The sequence below is a fragment of the Mesocricetus auratus genome, unplaced genomic scaffold (assembly GCF_017639785.1).
Source record: "Mesocricetus auratus isolate SY011 unplaced genomic scaffold, BCM_Maur_2.0 Super-Scaffold_100025, whole genome shotgun sequence".
Lineage (NCBI taxonomy): Eukaryota > Metazoa > Chordata > Mammalia > Rodentia > Cricetidae > Mesocricetus > Mesocricetus auratus.
In genome coordinates this window covers 9,067,890-9,085,754 of record NW_024429206.1, presented here as the reverse complement: position 1 = coordinate 9,085,754, position 17,865 = coordinate 9,067,890, and the positions used below count along the sequence as shown (strand labels likewise).

At 47.9% G+C, this 17,865-nt stretch overlaps 1 protein-coding gene across 2 annotated transcripts in view; it reads right to left on the bottom strand.

The window, feature by feature from the left end:
* The window catches only part of Ksr2 (kinase suppressor of ras 2), a 352,893-nt gene that overhangs the window by 13,123 nt on the left and 321,905 nt on the right, over positions 1 to 17,865 (bottom strand). For both annotated transcript variants that reach the window (XM_013119781.3, XM_013119782.3), the window contains exons 15-17: positions 16,371 to 16,467; positions 14,958 to 15,091; positions 7,590 to 7,721 (exon numbers count right to left, since the gene is read on the bottom strand). In XM_013119781.3, the coding sequence (XP_012975235.1) occupies positions 7,590 to 7,721; positions 14,958 to 15,091; positions 16,371 to 16,467 (363 nt within the window). The remainder of the gene's footprint in view (positions 1 to 7,589; positions 7,722 to 14,957; positions 15,092 to 16,370; positions 16,468 to 17,865) is intronic.

The window sequence follows — 17,865 nt, the reverse complement described above, 5'->3', positions numbered from 1 at the left end:
GGATGGTGGCCGACAAGCTTGGGGAGGCAGGCATGTCATTGAGCTGTACTGTGGCCAGAGGTCTCTGCTACTTGAGAAACAGGTCTCTCCTATCAACTCAGAAAGTATCTCAATAAAAACGATGCTTCCCTCTCCACAAGGAGACTTCTGGACTTTCTTTCTTTTCCTGAGACATGGGTTCTCTGTGTAGCCTTGGCTGTCCTGGTACTGTAGACCAGGCTGGCCTTGAGCCCACAGAGATCCACCTGCCTCTGCCTCCCAAGTGCTGGGATTAAAGATGTACGCTACTACATCAGGATTTCTGGGCTTTTCTTTAACACAAAGTCACTCTGGCATTCTCTTGACTGACCAAGGACTGTGTTAAGTCTTCACAGACAACTTTATTTTATTTAAAAATTTGCATTATCGTTAATTACGTATATGTGTGGATATAGGCACATGACTATATGGAGGCCAGAAGAGGGCGTCAGAGATTCTGGAGTTACAGATGTGAGCTGGTTGATGTGTGTGCTGGGAACCAAACTTTAGACTTCTGCAAGGGTAACAAACACTCTTAACCATGCAGCCCTAGACGGCCTTGACCTCACTGAATCATCTGTCTAGTCCCTAGGTGTGCTGACCAAATGTAAGTAGAACAGTGCCAACAGACATGTCAAAGTGCACAGAGGAAATCCCAGGATGCCCCAGCCCTGCTCTAAGAACTACAGGCACCCAAGCATGCTGAGAGTGGGAGAGAGAGTCTTCCCCAGGGAAGAGCTCACCATGGGTTAGCCAATACCAAATGGTCAGCCCCGAAGACACAAATAAGGGCACACAGTCTGAGCAGATTGTATTTAGCAAGATAAATGTATGTACATATATGCATGCAACAACAATTAATAGAAAGAGGCCTTGAATTTGAAAGGCGGGGTATATGGGAGGGTTTGGACTGAATGGAGGAAAGGGAAGGGAGAGTGATGTAATTGTATTATAACCCCAATTTTTTAGTCAATAATAAGTAAACAAATGAAAAAATCCTTTCTGCATTTTACTTTCTTTGTTGCTCGGGATGGAACCCAGTGCCTCGTGCGTTACAGTACACCTTACAGTTACATTTAACACCTTCAATCACTGGCTTCAGTGTAGAAGCTTGAAGCTCAGTTTGATTGACAGTCTTTGGAGGAATGTGGGTTTGGTCTGGCTTTGAGTTGCTGGCATAGGATCCAGAGCCCATACATGCTAAGCAAGGACTCCAAACTGAACCTCATGCCTAATGCTGTGTGTGTTTTTATTCCAATGCTTGGACTGGTTGGCGACTGGCTAGTCCTGGTGGACCATCCCCTGCCTAGGGTATCTGAGTCCTGTGGACAGGGAGGGGCTGACCAGGGAGTGTGCCTTTCTCAACAAACCAAAAGACTCAGAACATCTTTCCCAGTCATTTACACTTACGGTCCATGGCTCCTTCCAGCCCCTCCCCCCAGAGCCCAAGAAAAGATTCCAGTTCACTGGTGGTTTTTCCTGTCATCCTCTTTCTTGTATACATGTGTTCACATGGGCACATATGTATGTGTACTTATGTGCACATGCATGTTGATGCCAGAGGCCAACCACAGGTACGATTCCTTAGCTATGACCACTTTGCTTGAGACAAGATCTCTCTAGGTAGCTCTGGCTGGTCTTGAACTTACTATGTAGACCAGACTGGCTTTGAACTCACAGAAATCTGCTTACTTATGCCTCCTGAGTGCTGGGATTAAAGGCATGTACTCCACACCCTGCTTGTTTTTAAAGACAGTCTCTCACTGGCCTGGAACTCACCGATTCATCTAGACTGGCCAGGGGGCTCTACTCTTTCCCAATGCTGGGATCACATGGGATCACAGGCACATACTACCATACCCAGCTTTTTGTTTTGTTTTGCTTTTATCAAGACAGGGTTTCCCTGTGTAGCCCTCGTCCTGGAACTAGTTTTGTAAACCAGGCTGGTCTCAGACTCACAGAGATCCACTCGCCTCTGCCTCCCAAGTGCTGGGATTAAAGGTGTGTGCGACCGCCTGGCCATGCCCAGCTTTTTTTATTTATTTTTTATTTTTTTATTTTTAAGTTTAAATTTAGATTAGAAACATGGTTGGTTCACAAGTCAGTTCCAGGTCCCCCTCCCTTTCCCTCCCCTCCTCCCGTGCCCTCCCCCCAATCCCCCCATTATCCCCTCATTTCCCCAGGGAGGGTGAGGCCCTCCATGGGGGTGTCCATAGACTGTCATTTCATCCAGGGCAGGGCCTAGACTCTCCCCCAAGAGTTCAGGGTGAGAGTGCATCTCACATTGTTGGATGGGAGTCCAAAGTCCGTGTGTATACTCGGGATGAGTACTGCTCTACTGCCCAAGGCTCAATAAATTACCTAGGCCTCCTCACTGACACCCCCATTCAGGGGGTCTTGATCAGTCCCATCTTGGATTCCCAGGCATCAGCCTGGGATTCAAGAGTTAACCCTTGTCAGGTCCGCTGTTTCTGGGGTTAAACCAGCCCAGTCTTAACTCCTTTGGTCATCAGTCCTCCCTCTCTGTTACTGGCTTTCTTGAGTTCAGCTCAGTACTTAGCCATGGGAGTCTGCCTCTTCTTCCATCAGCCACTGAATGAAGTTTCTGTTTCCCAGACTCTCTGGCCATGGGATTGTAGGCTGGCACGCCCCCAGATCTATGCCTAAAATCCATATATGAGAGAGTACATGCCATGTTTCTCTTTTTGTGACTGCGTTACCTCACTCAGGATGGTTTCTTCTAGTGTCATCCATTTGCCTGCAAATCTCAGGATTCCATTATCTTTTCTGCTGAATAGTACTCCATTGTGTAAATGTACCACATTTTCTCTATCCACTCTTCAGTTGAGGGGTATCTAGGTTGCTTCCAAGTTCTGGCTATTACAAATAATGCTGCTATGAACATAGTGGAACAGATATCCTTGTTGTATGAATGGGCATCTTTTGGATATATGCCTAAGAGTGGAGTTGCTGGGTCTTGTGGTAGGTTTATTCCCATTTTTCTGAGGAATCTCCATACTGATTTCCAAAGTGGCTGAACCAGTTGGCACTCCCACCAGCAATGGAGGAGTGTTCCCCTTTCACCACATCCTCTCCAGCATAAATTGTCATTGGTGTTTTTGATTTTAGCCATTCTGACAGGAGTGAGATGGTATCTCAGAGTTGTTTTGATTTGCATTTCCCGGATGGCTAAGGATGTTGAGCACTTTCTCAAGTGCCTCTCAGCCATTTTAGACTCCTCTATTGAAAATTCTCTATTTAGTTCTGCAGCCCACTTTTTAATTGGATTCTTTGGTGTTTTGGAGACTTGCTTCTTGAATTCTTTGTAAATTTTGGAGATCAACCCTCTGTCAGATGTGGGGTTAGTGAATATTTTTTCCCATTCTGTGGGCTGCCTTTTTGTCTTGCTAACTGTGTCCTTTGCCTTACAGAAGCTTCTCAGTTTCAGGAGGTCCCATTTATTAATTGTTGATCTCACTGTCTGTGCTACTGGTGTTATATTCAGGAAGCTGTCTCCTGTACCAATTCGTTCAAGGGTATCACCCACTTTCTCTTCTAAGAGGTTCAGTGTGGCTAGATTTATGTTGAGGTCTTTGATCCATTTGGACTTAAGTTTTGTGCATGGCGATAAACATGGATCGATCCACAGTCTTCTACATGCCAGCCTCCAGTTATGCCAGCACCATTTGTTGAAGATGCTTTCTTTATTCCATTGCATATTTTTAGCTTCTTTGTCAAAGATCAGATGTTCATACATGTGTGGGTTAATATCAGGGTTTTCAATTTGATTCCATTGGTCTACCTGTCTGTTTTTGTGCCGATACCAAGCTGTTTTCAGGACTATAGATCTATAATAGAGCTTGAAGTCAGGGATGGTGATGCCTCCGGACGTTGCCTTGTTGAACAGGGTTGTTTTGGCTATCCTAGGTCTTTTGTTTTCCATACAAAATTGATTATTGTTCTTTCAAGGTCTGTGAAGAATTGTGCTGGGATTTTAATGGGGATTGCATTGAATGTGTAGATTGCTTTTGGCAGGATTGCCATTTTTACTACATTGATCCTACCTATCCAAGAGCATGGGAGATCTTTCCATTTTCTGAGGGCTTCTTTAATTTCTTTCTTTAAAGATTCAAAGTTCTTGCGATACAGGTCTTTCACTTGTTTGGTTAGCGTTACCCCAAGGTATTTAATGTTGTTTGTGGCAATTGTAAAGGGTGATGTTTCTCTGATTTCTTTCTCAGCCCTTTTATCATCTGTATATAGTAGGGCTACTGATTTTCTTGAGTTGATCTTGTAGCCTGCCACTTTGCTGAAGGTGTTCCCTGGTAGATTTCTTTGGGTCATTTATGTAAACTATCATATCATCTGCAAACAGTGAAAGTTTGACCTCTTCCTTCCCACATGCCCAGCTTTTTATGCAGGTTCTGGGACTTGAACTCAGGTCCCCGTGTTTGCATGCCACACACTGAGGACTGAGCCATCTCCCCCGTTCCTGCAGAGGTTTTATTAAGCTTAATCTGCAATAGAGAGAAGCAAGGCTTTGAGTGTGGTTCACTCCCAGGTCTGTGGGCTGCTGTGTTCAAGCCCTGGCCACAGATTCAGGGTGGTCCTGGTTTCAATCCCGGCTCTGCCACCAGTTGCCGCACAGCATGTCACAACCATCTGGCCTCGCTTTTTCACCAGCCGATCCAGGACGGCACAGCCACTTGAGAAGGTGTTTGTGAACACTGTATGCTAGCACACACACACGAAAAGCTCAGCACAGCATTCAGTCCACTTCCACCACCTTCTTTATGCTCTAAATCATTCCTGAACATGAGGTTCCCTGGCAACGGGATGCTCCTAATTGGCGGGCATCCGAGAGCACGGGGTCCATCGCAATCCAACAGTGTCACCAATAAAAGGCTCATTAAAACTTCCTTCCTAACCCAACTTTTAAGAGAAAAAATTCACTTTGAGGAGTAAAAAAAATATTATAGATGAAAACTGTAGCGGGAAAGCAATTACTTACTCTAGTACATTTTGTTAATTACATTTTTTCTTTCGTTAGATTCACAGTAAAAATAAACCAACTTAATTACTGCAATTTGGTTCCAGATAATGATACTTAACTAGATAAAGATTTGGGAATTAACTAGTTAGACCAAGTGATGGCCTCTCAAGGGGCTCAAATGATGGGCTCTGAGGATTGAAATCTTCTTAAAATGCACAGTTTGGGGCGGGCAGTGAGGGCACAGTGGGGTGCTTTTCTACAGGAGGTTGACTGCCTCTCTAATGCGCCCCAGGATGACAGGTCTAATTGCACAAATCTACACCCTTGCAGCTTCCTTGGTCAGCTTTCCCAGCACTGTCTCCCACTCTTCAAATCCATCCCACAAATAAAGCAAGGATCAGCACAGCTATTTATGGGATGGGGCCCAGCTATTTCCTGGGTGCATTTTCTCATCTGTTGCTGTCGGCATGTGTGTATATATGCATGTGTTAGATGTGTTCCTGTATGTATGTAAATGATACCCAAATATGTGTGGAGATCAGAGATCATGTATCTTGCCGCAGCTTCTCTCCACCTTATTTTTTTTGAGGCGGGGTCTCTGACTGGGCCTTGAATCACTAATTCACCTAGGCTGGCTAGCCATTGAGCTCTAGGGACCCACCTGTGTCAGCCTCCCCTGCATGGTTCTTTACATCGTCAATAAAGTTACAAACTCATGTCCTTATGACTGTGTAACAAGCACTTGTTGATGGAACCATCTCCCTAGACCCCTGCTTCTTCTTCTTGATTATTAATTGGGACAGAGTCTTAGTCTGTATCTCAGGCTAGCCTTAAACTAGGGTGATCTTCCTGACCCAGGCTCCTGCATGCTGGCTATAGGCACACCATGCTGCACATTGCTCCTGTCTCCTGGCTGGACCTTCCGAGTGCTCCATCTCACATCCTGCACCTATGTCTTGCATCCTTCCCCATAGCTGCAGATGCTATTTCCTGAGTCACGGATACCTCCTCTCCCAACTCCAGATGTGGAGTAGATGGCTAGCACCTCTGCTAATCATCTCTAAAGATGTCCAGATTTCACTGTGGCCATACCCAACCTCGCCTCACTTCTAAGGTCGCTTCCTCAGAGAGCACACTGTCCTTCTATGTGCCGACGGCAACTATCTCAGGACCCTGTCACTAAGCCCCAGCACTTATACCCTGTAAAGGCTTCTGTATTTGGAGCCCATTACCCACAGCTTCTGATTCATGGAATGACCAACACCTTGTGTGTCATCATCCAACCTTCACCAAGCCCTTCTCCGCTCAGTTATCTGTAGAGCAGCCAGAGTGATCTGGCTGACTGGGGCTCTCGTGGCAATCACGCCACTTAACCTGCTTTATAACCATCAATGGCTCCCTAGCACCTTGAAGATGAAGCTCCTTCACACCACCAGTACGTCCACCAAGGCCTGCTTTCTTCCTGAGTGTCCCACCTCAGCCTCATTCCCAACCCAACTTTTCACACTTCCCCAATGCTACTTATCCCTCCATTGTAGATGATTTACCTCCCCTCTGGAGCACCTGTCTCCCTGCCTCTACTCTCTGACTCCAGCCTAGGAGTCACTTCCAGCTAGAGCCCTGCCCCCCAGGTTGGTACTGGGATTCTCTTTAATCCCCAGAGCCCTGCCTTTAACCCAAGTGCAACGTTACAGTGTTCCCTGGAACTCCACAAGGCAGAGTGGAGTGAGCATTGAGGTCAAGGCAGGATCGCATCTCAGCAGCAAAGTACTTGCCTCGAAGGCGCAAGGCCCTGGGTCTCAGCCCCAGTAGCTTGAGAAGAAGAAGTCAAAAAAGTTCTGAAACTCCTTCCTCCCTGAAATGGCAGAGATAATATTTCCCGCCCTCGAGGGCCATCTACACTCAGTGGCTCGCCTACAAGGTACACATGCCAGAAGGAGACAGAACATTCCAAGTAACTGCAGTTGCTCTCCTACTCAGAATACCTGTGAACACTTCTGAAGTCAAAGAAAGTTGTAAGGTGACCAGAGTGTGAATTGCCCTGGTTTCCATTGTTATGCAAAGTACACACCCGCCAAAGTATCCTGTTGCATGTAAATAGGTCATTCAAAGAAAACTTAAAAAAATATGGTGACAGTGATACTGCGTTACTCCTCAGACTTAGCTCATATTTGCAACAAGGCTCTTAGGTGCCATGTTGGGAGCTCACTGGAGCAGCCTCCACATAGCAGGGTGAACAGTTGGGTGAGCAGGAGCAGCCATCTTGGGAGTGGCCCATAGGCACTTGATACACAATGAACACTGTAGCAATGTAACAATGACTTGGTATACAATGAACAAATGGGTGAATGAAAGAAAGAACTAATGAATGAGTAGGATAACTAGCCATGGTCCCATAATCTGAAACCAGGGATACAGAGTGTGCTACAGTCATTCTTTCTACTACATCCCCCAAGCTCACTCAGAAATCCTACCACCTTGTCCTTACCAACATGTGCCCTGGCTCTTCCAAAGGTGTTACTAGGCAGTGGCTCTACCCATGCTGTGGAGGTCAAAGACCAGGATGTGATCCACTTACCCAAGCGCAAAGACATCCGAATGCTTGGAGAAGGGGAGCTTGTCCTCTTCCGTGTCAGGGGACAGCTGGCGGATGATCTCTGGGGCCAGGTGGCACAGCCAACCATTCTGGATGCGTAGCTTGTCTTCTCGCCTGCAGAGGCAAAGCCTGGGTGAGCTTTGTTTTGTAGTGCTGACCCCAGGTCCCAGAAACACCTCTACAGTACTCCACAGGCGTTCCCTGGCCCACCGTATGATGCTGAGACCCAAGGTGAGGTGTAGGGAAAGCGATGGTGGAGGCCAGCCCAAGCCACCCTCAGGTCCACAGCCTCTGGGTCCTCTTTCTCATCTTCCCTGGACACTGGCCATTCTTGTTGTTCCTACAAGTTGTGCTCTGCAGTCTAAGGCTGCCTCTAGGGGAACTGTACTGGGTGGTTTTGTGTGTCAGCTTGACATGAGCTAGAGTCATCAGAGGAAGGAAACTCAGCTGAGGAAATGCCTCCATGAGATCCAGCTGTAGGGCATTTTCTCGATTCATGATCACTGCGGGAAGGCCCCATCCATGGTGGGTGGTGTCAACCCTGGGCTGCTGGTCCTGGGTTCTATAAGAAGGTAGGTTGAACAAGTTACGGGGAGCAAGTCAGTGAGCAGCTCCCTTCCATGGCCTCTGCATCAGCTCCTGCCTCCAGGTTCCTGCCCTGGTTGAGTTCCTGTCCTGATTTCCTTCAGTGATGAACAGCAATGTGGAGTGTGTGTGTGCTCTTGACACATGCCTAGAGGTGAGGGGACAAACTGCAGAAACTGGTTCCCTTTTACCACATGGGTCCTGGGGACTGAACTCTGGTCTTCAGGTCTGGTGGCAAGCACAGTTACTTGCTGAGCCATCTCACCAGCCCCAAGGACTGAACTTTAAATTTAATTCCACTTTAAATTTTAATTATAGCGAGTCTCTCTCTCTTACACACACATACACACACACACACACCATAGAACTCATGCGATGGGTTGGTCAGAGGACAACTTGTAGGAGTTATTCTCTCCTAGCATGACAGCCTCCGGGGATCAAAGTCAGGTCACCAGGCTTGGCAGCAAGTGCCTTTACCCCACTGAGCCCTCTCCAAGACCCTGATTCTACTTTAATTAAAGTTGAATCTGCACAGATACATCTGTCTGGCTAGTGGCCCAGATCTCGATAATGATTTACTAAAACCAATTAAAAAAAAAAGAAACTTAAATGTATTTTAATAAGTGACTTTTAGCACAGCCATAAATAGAAACTAGTGTTTTTCCAATACACATTAAAATGAAGGCAGAGAGCACTTGTCCATTCCCTCCTTAAAATCCACTCACAGCCTACACTCTCGGAAACCCTGGGCCTAAAGGAAAGAACTCTTAATGAGGTGGCAGGAGTTTGGGGATCAGGGTTCCAGAACTGCTGATGCATTTCCTAGCTGGGTGAAGGAGGCTAGGAACACTCTAGACTCACAGTCCTCCAAGCCATTTTTCTTCTCAGAGGGCATACAGCATCCATGTGGATAAACACAGGTACTGAGAGATCCCTACACAGGGGCTGAAGGAAAGGGACTGAGCTTGGGGGATCACTGCAGCTTCAGCCCGCTACCGTGTGTGTTTAGGGGCTCTCCGTTGGGGCACCCCTCCATCCACCATTGGGGCCGTCGGTCCACTGCCTGTATTTCTACACCAGGAGCTAGACACAGTCAGGTGGCCGCCATGAAATCTATTCTGACTCAGGCTTCTCGTCCCCAGTGCCATATTGCCATGGATTCCTCTGTGAGGTGGCGCTATCCTGTGCTGTGCACTATGTTTTACGGCACCGTTGACCTCTGTGCAGTAGATGCTGGAAGCACGGCACACACTGTAGCTAGGAGGAAGGTCTCCAGACCTATGGGCAGGAAAAACCGCCCCCATGGAAAGTTCTTCACTTAACACACATTACAGAAAAGAATGGTCTAGATTGCAGTGCCACAAATGTCTTCTCTACTGTGAACAGAGACCATGATAGTCCGTGTCCCCGTTAGTACTGAGAGCCCAGACAGCTTTCTTCTCAGATCAAGAACACCTGGTGACATTTAAGAGTTTAAGGACCCATTTGTTGCTTCTTAGCTGTGTGGCCTTGGGCACACCTTGGTCTCTATTTTCCCATCTGCCAAATGGGTACATTCATTTGTACCTCAGGCGGCTATGCCAACATGAGAGTGTCTGGTTCAGGGCTATGTCTGCTGCCAGAGCTATATGACTACTGGGTGGAAGTTATTGCATATTACCACCCCCCCACACACACAGACGCGCATGTTATATCTGCTTATCTGGAGGACTGGGTCCAAAGTAAGAAAGTCTAGTGCAGAGTAGGGAACTTAGAGTGGGTCAGTCAACCTTCCCCAAGCATTGCCAGCCCTTGCGGGGGCTGGGGGACTGGGAACCACTGGGACAGAAGGGGGCGTGGCAAACATACAAGTGCCATCAGTCTGGGACTGGCGTAGGCTCATGCCTGGGAGAGGGTTAGAAGCCAGACTTGATGCCTACACCCCAGGGTGTCCTGTTCCCATGGCAATGGGCCCATCAATGACAAGTCCAAATCATCCTCATTATGGTTATTATTATGATTAATAACAGGTTGTGTGAGGTTGACACCTTAAACGACACTTTTTCTCCTTGAGGGTGGCAGAGCAGCTGTTTGCAGGGATCTCCATGGCTACCTCTTTGTGGGTCTCTTCCAGTCCAGCAGGGTATTCTGGAGAACAGCAGCCATGAGGAACCTGACTGCAGTCAGCCCAGCACACCCTGGGACTGTTATTTGAAGCATCTCTATTTGAAGTCCCGTTACCTCCGTTCCACCCATTCTACAGGCGCGGGCGCATACTCAATGGAACCTGAGTCCCTGTCATCTACCTTGCAGTGCTATGGGCTTGGGGTTGTTCCGCCAGACTCTCAATGTGACAGTCACCAAAGGCGGGGCTTGTGGGCTCAGGATTTCACTTGTATGACACAGAAGCAGAAGGAGGGACGGCTGGGAAGAGAGGAAGAGCCAGAAAGAAGGGAGGCACGCAAAAGAGGTTGGGTGTGAGCACCGACACAAAGGTGTGCAAATGTCACAGTGAAACCCATCGTTTGGTACAGCAAACGCATGTCAGTAATGCACTCTGTCTCATGCATTAATTTTAAGCTTTTGAAACTACATTTATTGATTTATTTCTGGGAGGGAGGAGTTGGAGAGTGTGTGTGACAGTTGCAGGACAACTTGTGAGAGAGTGGGTTCCCTCCTTCTACCATGTGGATCCCAGGGACTGAGCTCAGGTCATTAGGCTTGGCCAGTTCCCACCCTGCCATCTTACTAGTGCATGTGCACACACATGCGCACACGCCCACACACACACACACACACACACTACTGTATGTGGGTTTTAGAGAGATAATTAAGATTAAACAAGGTCTAAATCCAGGGCCCTAAGCAATCGGTTGTCATACTTAGAAACCGGTGGTGTGAATAAGAATGGTCCCACAGACCCATATATTTAAATGCTTAGCTACCAGGGAATGGAACTGTTGAAAGGATTAGAAGGATCAGGAGGTGTGGCCTTGTTAGAGAAAGTGTGTCACTGGGGGGTGGACTTTGAGGTTTCAAAAGCTCACACCAGGCTCAATGTCTTGCTCTCTGGCTGCAGATCAGGATGTAGCTCTCAGACACTTCTCCACTGCCATGTGTACCACCAAGCTCCCTGCCAAGATGATAATGGACCAAGTCTCTGAAACCGTAAGCAAGGCCTCAATTAAATGCTTTCTTTCATAAGAGTTGCCTTGTTCATGGTGTCTCTTCACAGCAGTAGGACAGTGACTAACACAGAAGCATTGTACCAGGGACTGTGGTATTGCTGTGACAGGCCTGGCCATGCTGTTTGTTGGAGGAGCATGGAGGACTTTGGGACTTAGAAGAGTGCTTGGACACTCTAAGCAGGGCTCATGAGCCATTGTAGTAGGAGCATGGAAGACAGTGCTGAGGGCAATTTGAACCCTGGGGGCCCAGCTCAGGAAGGGGCAGGATGTGAGCAAGTGGCCTATAGATTGCCATTGTGGTATTTTAGCACAGAATGTGGCTGCTTTTAGTCCTTGTCCTAAAAATCTGCTTGGGGCTAAACAGAAGAGTTTTGCATTAATGGCCTTGAGAGATCTAGCAGATCTATAATGAAAAGGAGAGAGCTGGACAAAGAAAGATACAAGACTGACAGTTTGAGGAGAAAAGAAACACTTGGAAGTCTAATGGAGCCAAATCCTGTGTTCAAATCCTGTGTTTAAAGAAAGGCCTGATTCAAAATGAAATAAAGGGAGTGGTGACTTCAGGAAGACCCTGTTTCACACTCCTCAGAAATTGGTACCACTATTGCTGTGATGAAATACCACAGCCAAAAACAACTTGGGGAAGGGGGAGTGTTCACTTGGCTTAGACTTCCATGTCACTGTTCATCATCGACGGAAGTCAGGACAGGAACTCAAGCAGGGCAGGAACCTGGAGACAGGAGTTGAGGCAGAGGCCATGGAGGGTGCTGCTTACTGGCTGCTTACTGTCCCCCACGGTTTGCCCAACCTGCTTTCTTATACTATTAGTCCAAGGATAGCACCACCCACAATGGGCTGGGGCCTCCTCCATCAATCACTAATCAAGAAAAGGTCCTACAGGTTTGCCTGCAGCCCAGTCTTATGGAGGCATTTTCTCAACTGAGGCTCCCTTCTCTCTGATGACTCTAGCTTGTGTCAAGTTGACGCAAAACAAGCCAGCACAGAAACAGACCAGCCATGAGAATTTTGTCTCTTTCTCCATTCCTTCCTTCTCTTCCCCAAGCCCTCGCCTCCCCTGCCCCATCTATCTGAGCGATCATACAAGGACATAAGGAGAAGGCCATCTATGAGCCTGGAACACAACTCTCTGCAGAGACAGGCCTTGACCTTGAAGCCCCAGAACTGTGCACTGCATCAGGACCCCATACCCTGCTACCTTGTTATAGGAACCCTGGTTGGTGAGTGGCCATTTGGTGCCTGCCTAATGGAGACACAGACTTGGAACTCGGGCTTCGCTCCTGAGGATGGGTATGTTGCTGCCTGCAATTTTGACTCCCTTGCCTCAGCCCCCATCTTCCACTCCCAGGCTGCTAAGCGGGGCCACAAATATTCCGTGTTTGATGGTGTCTCCTGTCTCCACCACTTTGCTCCTGTTGGCATTATTCCTGAGATTCCACTGCCTCTCCTGACACGAGATGGATGTGTGCTGACAGCCAGGATGGGGCAGAGATGGGAGGGGGCGTTGTCTTGGCAAGGCAAGAAGCCATCTTATCTTTGAATTGGCTTCATTTCCTTCCTGGTTGGTCCATACTGGGTCTCCAGGAGCAATGGAAGGAGAGAGCACCCAGGACTGCCCCCACACACACACTTCTCCTTCTTGGTCTCTGCAGTGTGGCCTCAGCAATACAACAGAGTAAGGGAGACAGTCACAGACTTCTGCCCCCGCCTTCCACCACAAGGACAGCAAGCAGATTTAGATAGGTATTACATTTTAATTGTGCTATGGTCCCCAAAGGCTCACTGTTGGAGGCTCGCATCCAGCTGGTGGTATTATCGTGGGAGGTTCAGCTAGGCAGAGAATAGCTGGAAAAAGTAAGTCACAGGGTGGGGGCTTGAGTCTCTAAGGGTTTCATGTCCCTGGCTACTTCCTGCCCATTCTCCACTTCCTGTCAGCCATGAGGCAAGTAAGTTCCTCTTCTACGTGGGCCTTGCCTCCATGATGGCTGTCCAAATCCATGGGACCAAACAGCTGAGACCAAAAATCTGTGAGCCATGCTAAATCTTTCCTCCGGTAAGCTGTGTGTATTTCCATCACCGTGAGGAACTCATTAACATTGCAGGTCACCAGGGGTAGAGATCTAACTTTCTGACCAGCCCCAAAGCAAGTTAAAGAAAACACTTATCCAGCTTCCATTAGTCCCACGTTAATACTTGGGTTCACAGGGACATCACCAATTGTGTCTCTAACCCTGCTCTGACCCCAGGGTCCTGGCAAACAAGTGAATGTGATTCTCTCTGGCAAGTCAGGGATCTTGGTACTGCTTTGGGACAGTGCAATGAAGGACCCCTACCCAATCTTGATCTGCTAGCTCCTTTGGGATTTGCTCTCTGCATGTGTCTACTGACCTATTTGTTTGCCTCCAATTATCTTTGTGCCAGAGATAGTGCTAGAAACTGGGGGCATCCTGTTTGGATGGGAGAGATGACACCTGAAGACAGAAACCAACACTGCTTGCTCTATGTCACCTCACACACACCCCCAAGCATCTCATGTCATGTTTTGTCAAATTTCAGGCACTCTGACTCAAATGCAAAGGTAGCTCACAGCAGGGATGAAGTCCTTTGGGAAGACAGGAGGATGTCCCTCAAAGAAACCAGTGGTTTCTCCAGAATGACAGAAACTCAAACACAAGGAGAGGAATCACAGTGCTCTCTCCCTGTGGAGAGAGGCCATTCATTACAGGATGCAGGGGTTTAAGATGTGTGTGCCATGCATGTGTACTCAGCACACACTCCAAATTAAAATTCGTGAGGGCAGACCTTCTGAGTTATAGGCTGTTTATTTGGGATCAAGCTGTTTCTCGCATGGCTGACTCAACGTGGCTGGCTCCAGGGTGAGTGGCCTCTGAGAGTTAATTACTTAAAGATGGTTAATCATTCCCTGGGTGATCCTAGGGAGGTATATGCAAATGACTGCTAATTACAACACAGCAGTACAGCTATTTGCCCTGCATCTGATGCCACTCAGGGTCCTGTGCTGGATGCTCTCCTGTATCCTCATGTTTTATCTTCATAAGGACCCTCCAAGCGAGGCATTTTCAAACACACAAGCAAACTCGAGTTCAGAGAATATTGCTTCTCTTTACCATGGCCACAGTTAAGAATGGACCCCATCTGGCCTAGGTTGTCTGACCTAAATTCACTTGTTCTTAGCTGTGTTTAGTTGCTGGGCTAAAATGAATTCCTAAGACAGCTTGGATCTTAGGGCTTAGTTGACCCCATCCCCTAGGGAAACCCTCTAGGCAAGGAGGAAAGACCCCCCCAGCTCTGGGTAAAAGCTCGTGAGACTTAGGGATGTGTTAGATCTTGTGCCACACACTCAAAGGTACCACTTTCGAGACAAGTGAGTAAGACACTAAGCTCATCAGACTAAGAGAATGACTTTGGTGACCCCCACTGGCATGGCAGCCTAGCCACAGCCCTCAACAACTGTAAACTCAAACCCTAATCTAAGCCACTCAAAACATTTGGGATGAGTTCCTACCCCCCTGATGGTCACTTGTCAAGAGTTCCTCTGGTCCCCTCTGTCACCTCTTACCTTCCAGCCTGCAGCACCCCAGAAATGCTGAAGAGCCCAAAATCCGTGATGACCACTTTACCGTTGTCGTAGAAGACATTCTTTGACTTGAGGTCCTTGTGAAGGATGCCTTTGGCATGGAGGTAGCCCATGCCCTGTAAGAGATGAGGAGACAGGGATTCATTAGAGGCAAACTTTGTACTTCCTTATCACCCCTGGCTGGATCCTCAAGGGTGGCAGAGTGTAGGGTCTACCCATGGAGCTCAGGGGATAAAGGTGTTGTGAGTCACACACCCACCATCACCCATAGACCTCTGAAAAGCTGTATCAATGGAGCCACTCTGCTTCCTGAAGAACAAAGGAAGTGTTCCAGGAGAGAAAGAATGGGAACACCATAAAGGATGAGGATACCAGAGAAAGGAATCCTGCCAGCCATTTTCCTTCATTTCCTTTTCAAAGGGGCTTCGCTGCCTCTGTTACTCAGCCCACAGCCCTGTGGATTCTCAGGGAATCCCACATCAAGGGAACCCCACACAACCTGACATCAAGAACACCCAGGGAAATCCATCAGCAATTTGGAGATTGGTTTTACTTCTTTTTGCCTTGCTGGGCAGTTATCGTGTCTCTATTTACTCATATAGATCATTCCTACCACTTCTTATGGGAACTGAAAGCCTGAATGCAACTCACCAATAAGGTACCCATCGGGAGACCCGGGACATCTTTTCTGATTTCATCTAAGACAACACCCAACAACTCCATGTTTTCCAGGTCATTGAGAGACAACATGGCTGGGTGCTCATGGGAATTCAGGACTGCAGTATAACAGTTCCTAACAGTGATGGTTTGACTCTGAAATGTCCCCCACTGATGTATGTTTTGGATGCTTGACACCTACCCAGCAGTACCTTCTTTTAGAAGGTCTTGGGAGGTGGAGTCTACTGGAGGAAGTAGGTTGCTGTGGGCAGGCTTTGGGGGAATGTTATCACTGCCTATTTCCTGTCTCACTTTCTGCCTCCTGGTCTACCGTGATGTGAATCATCTCTGTCCCAGACTCCTGTCATCATGAACTGGGCTGCTGTGACCCAACTTTCCTCCCTTCAGTTGCTTCTAGCAGAGTGACCCCAGAAGTTTCTGATACTATATCCAAGGGAGCTGAGTGGCTTGTTTGTACCCACTGGTCATTGCCTGTACCCAGGTATCAGGACCATGAGGTGCCATGCAGAAAAAGTTTGAGGCGGTTGTTCCTAAGGGCTGCATCTAGACAGATTTGTTGTACATAACATCCTGGTTTTTCAGACTAAATCTAATGTCTCTGAGGTTCAGACAAAGGGTCTAAACCTAGACCCTGGGTCTTAGGATCCTTTGAAGGGATTACTAGAGGAGGCTGGGTGTTTGTAAGGTCCAGGTAGGGGGCCCCAGAATTCATGGTACCTTGACAATTTCTTGTGCGATCTGCCTGGTTTTGTTGACATCCAGGACAATCTTGGCATCCCTCACCACAGAGTAGAGGGTTCGTCCCTTACAGAGGCTGCAAGGCAAAAGAACAAGGTCACTCAGGGAAATGACTGGCAGTGGTGAGGGAGGTGGGCCACCACAGTCATCAGAAGCCATGAAGACCTAAGAGGATGTGTCACCATGACACCAATGTGACATTAATAGCTCTGGACCCCAGAGCTGGTTCTGGGTGACTATCTGCGAAGAGCTTTTTGTGGATTCTTTAAGAATATCAGATATGTTCTGCTGTGTAGACACCATAAAGATCCAGCCAGGTATGGAAGTGTCTGTGGTGGTTTCAATAAGGACCTCTCAGATATCTGAATGCTTAGTCACTAGGAAGTGGAACTCTTTGACAGCTTTAGAAAGAGTAGGAGGTGTGGCCTTGTTGTTGGAAGTCTGTCACTGGAGGTGGACTTTGAGGTTTTAAAAGCCCATGCCAGCCCCAGCCCCACCCTACCCCCTCTTTGCGTATGGATCAGGATGTAGTTCTCAGCTACCACTCCAGTGCCTGCCTGTGTGCTGCCATGCTCTCCTCCATGATGATGGACTGCACCTCTGAAAGTCTAAGCACAGGCCCAACTAGATGCTTCTCTCGTAACCATTGTCTTGGTCATGGTGTCTCTTCACAGCGACAGAACAGTGAATAAGACAGTGGGCCTGCCATGTCCCTCACCCTGGAGTCTGTGTGTGTGTGTGTGTGTGTGTGTGTGTGTGTATACAGTGCATGCATGTTAATGTGTGTGCAGGCAGTTGCATTTGTGTGTGTGTGACTGTGTGTGTGTGTGTGTGTGTGTGTAGGTGCACATGTAATTGTGTGCACACACATACAGAGACCAGACAACAACTTTGACTGTCATTTCTCAGGTGCCAACCACTTTGTTTTTTGTTTTTGTTTTGTTTTTGAGATAGGATCTCACTAAGTTGAGACTCACTAAGTAGGCAACTGGAAATTCAACCTTTTCTGCCTCCCTGGTGCTGAGATCGTATGCATCTTTTTACTTGATTCTAGGAGACTGAACTCAGGCCCACAAGCTCATAAGACCAGCACTGAACCAAATTAGTCACATCTCCAGTCTCCCTCGCCCTTTTGGAGACAGATTCTCACTATATAGCTCAGGCTATCCTGGAACTCACTACACAGCTCAGGCTGGCCTTGCTCATGGTCCTCCAGCTCAGCCTCCTAGCTGCTGGGACTACAGGCCTGTGCCATAACGCCTGGCTCCCATCCAGTGTCTCAAAGGAGAGGAGTCACAAACCCATAACTTCTGAGCCCTCAGACACCACTCAGACTGCGCTGTCTGCCATATTTCCAGCTGGGAGTCCCTGGGTGGGGACAGGGATGAAGGAGCAGTAAAGCTGTGGCTGCTGTGCACTGTGCATCATCCGCAAATGGTCCATGCAGTCTTTTCACTGGGGGGTGTGCCAAGAG